The sequence below is a fragment of the Triticum aestivum genome, chromosome 7B (genome assembly GCF_018294505.1).
Source record: "Triticum aestivum cultivar Chinese Spring chromosome 7B, IWGSC CS RefSeq v2.1, whole genome shotgun sequence".
Lineage (NCBI taxonomy): Eukaryota > Viridiplantae > Streptophyta > Magnoliopsida > Poales > Poaceae > Triticum > Triticum aestivum.
Genome location: NC_057813.1, coordinates 690404645 through 690408397, shown reverse-complemented (window position 1 = coordinate 690408397; position 3753 = coordinate 690404645). Strand labels below are relative to the sequence as shown.

General features: G+C 44.1%; 1 protein-coding gene across 1 annotated transcript; it reads right to left on the bottom strand.

Moving 5' to 3' along the window:
• Positions 1 to 984: 984 nt before the first annotated feature.
• On the bottom strand, positions 985 to 2096 carry LOC123161976 (non-seed lectin). The gene has a single exon (XM_044579779.1). The coding sequence runs from the start codon at positions 2044 to 2046 to the stop codon at positions 1135 to 1137; it is 912 nt and encodes a 303-aa protein (XP_044435714.1). The 5' UTR covers positions 2047 to 2096; the 3' UTR covers positions 985 to 1134.
• Between the last annotated feature and the right edge of the window lie 1657 nt (positions 2097 to 3753).

Genomic DNA, 3753 nt, shown 5'->3' with positions numbered 1-3753 from the left:
TAAGCATCTAACTAATGATACAAAACAACTTCGAAATAGAGGTATATAACATCACAACTTTAATTCTACAAGAGGCAACTTTAGTGCTAAAAGCAGGCTACTTCACTACATTCCATGTCCTAGTTAATTTTGTCCTATTTTCTCCTAACTTCCTCGCCAGTATCTCTAAGTTGCCTATTGTTCACGCTAGTATGTCGTTGTTTCTAAATTGCCTATAATACTATGAAGTCATCTACCGGTGATGCTTTTGTGTCTACTATTGCTAGTTATGATACGCAACATGATGGTGAATCTTGGCCACTTCAGAGTGTTTGTAGGCAACTTAGAAAAACCATGATAAATAACTTCATAGTATTGTAGGCAACTATTTTGAAAAGTTAGGCAACTGTGCAACAATTGTAGGCAACCAATTACCAATAGCAGACAAGTATACATCAATGGTAGGTAATTTATAGCATGTATAGGTAATTGAACATCAAGTGTAGGAACTGGCCATCAACCATAGACAATTGAGCGGTCATGATACGCAAGTTGGGATAAGTTTAGCAAACATCACATATACACACAGTGCAGTGAAATTGCTTTGTATGTAGTACTAAAGTTGCCTTATGTTTTGTATGATTTTTCTCATTTTTTACGTAAACGAACCTAATAGTAAGTCCTACTAGGCCAAAAAGAAAAGTTGCTTCCCTATAGCACTATAGTTGCCTCCATTGCACCCAAAGTTGCCCTTAAAAAAAGTTTGACGAAACCTACTTATATTGGATCTAGTTTTGAAGAACTCGTCATGAGAAACCTGACAGTGAAAACGAAATTGAATTTCGATACTTGAATAAAAAATTATGACTTTTACAAGTTTGTGGTCCCAAAATAAATGCACGTGAGACAGGATTTAGGCTGATTCCATCGATAGTCATGTGCGTACAGGGTGTGGTCAAACAATTTCCTTTTCTAGTATAGACAGTTGAACACAAGGACAAGCAATTACTATATACGGCTATGCGCTCCAGGCAACACACGAGGCCTCGGCGCTCTCCAGCCACGTCCTTGTTTCTTTCTTTATTTCTCACGGGCTTTTTTACAGCGAGACTGAAATCCAATTAAAGTTCTTTACGTGCATGTAAAAAAACTAGGCTAGGATAGCCAAGGTAACACGACCCGACCCGGCGATGTCTTGAATCCAAACTGAAATCCTATTCGGACACACCTCGTCGTGATCGTCCCTAGGAATAGTAGGACTAATGCTATCTTCTTGTGGTTGTAGCTGCTGGTTGGGAGAGGAGGTTCGGCAGGCGGAGGAGATGCCTCCCGCTTGGACTCCAGCAGAGTGGAACCGAACGACCACGACCGTATCCGGTGCATCCTGGCAAAGGCGGCGGCAGAGAAGCCGACCGCGACCTCCTCCGGCAGATTTCTGCGCAGATCAACGGTTGCATTGGCCTGGTATATGGCGCCGTCGATGAGTAGAGCAGCAGCCAGCGTCCTGGAGTCGTTGTGGTATTTCACGGTGGCCTCCATGACACTGGACGCCGTGAGGTTCTTGCCCGGCCATGTCGCCGTCGTGTGCGCGGGCGCTGTGGAATTGCCGGAGCTGATGTAGATGCCGACATGGTTGAGGAAAGCGTCAAATCCTACCGTCAGGATGGCCGGGCCGGCGCCGGCGCTGCTGCTGCGCGGGACGTCCACGGAAGGGAGATGGCCGAGGAAGAAGGCCATCCTACCGCCTGGCTGCTGCGGCGGGCTGTCCTTGTCCTTGTCTGGGGTGATCCGGAAGGAGAAGGCGGTGGCGAAGCTAGCCACCTCGCCGGTGGCACCGTTCCACAGCGGCACTTTGTACCGGTGCGACGCCCGGCTGTTTCTCGTCAGCTGGAGCGCCGGTGGACTGACGAGTGCGTCGCCGGCCACAACGATCGACGAACCGGCGCTGGCGTCGGAGAAGTCGAGGCTGAAGGAGAGCGAGAAGGCCCCGCGCGGCTGCGCGAGGTAGAGGCATAGCAACGACGCGAGGACTAGGGCGGCGGTCGGACGACGACGGCGAGAGCCCATTGCCTGGCCGTGGTGCTTGGGAGGGAGGAACCATGAGGAGCATCATGAAATAGGGAACGGGATTTAGTGGCGGCGTAGTTAGTTGTCATGGTCAAATTTAGAGCATAATAAATAGTGAACAAGAAAGGAACTAGAGAGCCCACGGATTGATGGCGTTGTCGTTGAAATTTTCTAGATAAGGCCATTAGATTACACAGGATCAAGTTACCATCATACTATTATACAAGCAAAATCTAATGGTCGTTCAACAAAGCGGTTGACGCACTTGACTTTTTTCGTCTTCATATATCTTTTTTGGACTGTGCTAATGTCCAACCGTTCGGAACATTAGCAACAGATGCGGACGAGTTTTGCATGCATGCGGTTGGTTTATTTGAAAAAACTGAGAACCCACACGAAATCTTTTCCTCAATTGTTGCATGCATGCATATAAGACGAAAATAATGATGGCAGCATAGATTCCATCGAATTCAAAAATTCAAAATGTTTTGTAGCTCTAACCGTCGTTTTGATTGAAAAACCGTTGTCACATAAAAGATTTGTCACGACGAGACCTTCAAAACTAGATCCCATGTTGATATGTTTCGACGATTTTTTTTTGGGTCAAAAGTTACCAGCCCCATGTTAAGTAAGTTATCACATCTATGGTATATAAGTTATCTTCATGTTTACATGGAAATTACCGGGGCATAAAAATGACTCCTCCAACATTCTCTCCACATGCAAATGCAGTAGAGCACGGGAAACCTGATGTCATTGCAAAATCTCGCTATTTTTGAAACTGTAAAATGTTTTAGAGCTCGAACTGACATGTTTGATTGAAAAATTGTTTTCACATAAAAAATTCATCGCGGTGAAAACTTCGAAACTAGATCTCATGTTGCATGTTTTGATCACTTTTTTGGTCAAATAGTTACCGTAAAGTTATCATTTATGTTATATGTATACTAACATGTTGTTTATGCAGAAGTGACCGAAGATGTGTCTCAACGACTTCTTTCCCCTGAGTCAAATTTACCATGGTATTTATACCTAAGTTATCAGCTTCAGATGCATAGATTACCATGTTATTTGCACAGAAGTAACCGGGGTATGTTTCAATAACTTTTTGTTCGGGTCTTAAGTTATCGTGTTGGTTATACCGTAATTATCAGGTCAATGATGTGTGAGTTACCATGCTATTGACAAAAAAGTTACCAGAGGTATATTTCATTAACAACCCTTCATCACTGTTGCGAAAAGTTATCAGGACTGGGACACATAAGTTATTAGGTCTGCAATGTGTGAGTTATCATGTTATTCACACAAAAAGTTACCAAGGATATATTGCATCAACCACCCTCCCCCCTTCTGGTCACCAAAATTTATCAAGACTGGGGTACATTAGTTATCACGTCTACGATGTGTGAGTTAACGTCATATGCACATAAAAGTCATCGGCGGTATATCTCATCACCCCTCCCTCATGAAAAGTACCACGACCGGGGTGCATAAGTTATCGGGTCTCCGATATGTGAGTTACCATGCTATTCACACAAAAGTTACCGGGGGATATTTGATCGCCACCCCCCCTCTCCGAGGTCAAAGTTATCAGGACTAAGACATAATATATCAGGTCTGTGGTGTGTGAGTTATCATGATATTCCACAACTTATAATGTAGTATGAAATAATGTACTCCCTCTGTATAAAGTTAGTACAAAATCGA

Coding starts and splice junctions, on each gene's coding strand:
- LOC123161976 (XM_044579779.1), bottom strand. CDS start 2,046: ATGGGCTCTCGCCGTCGTCGTCCGACCGCCGCCCTAGTCCTCGCGTCG.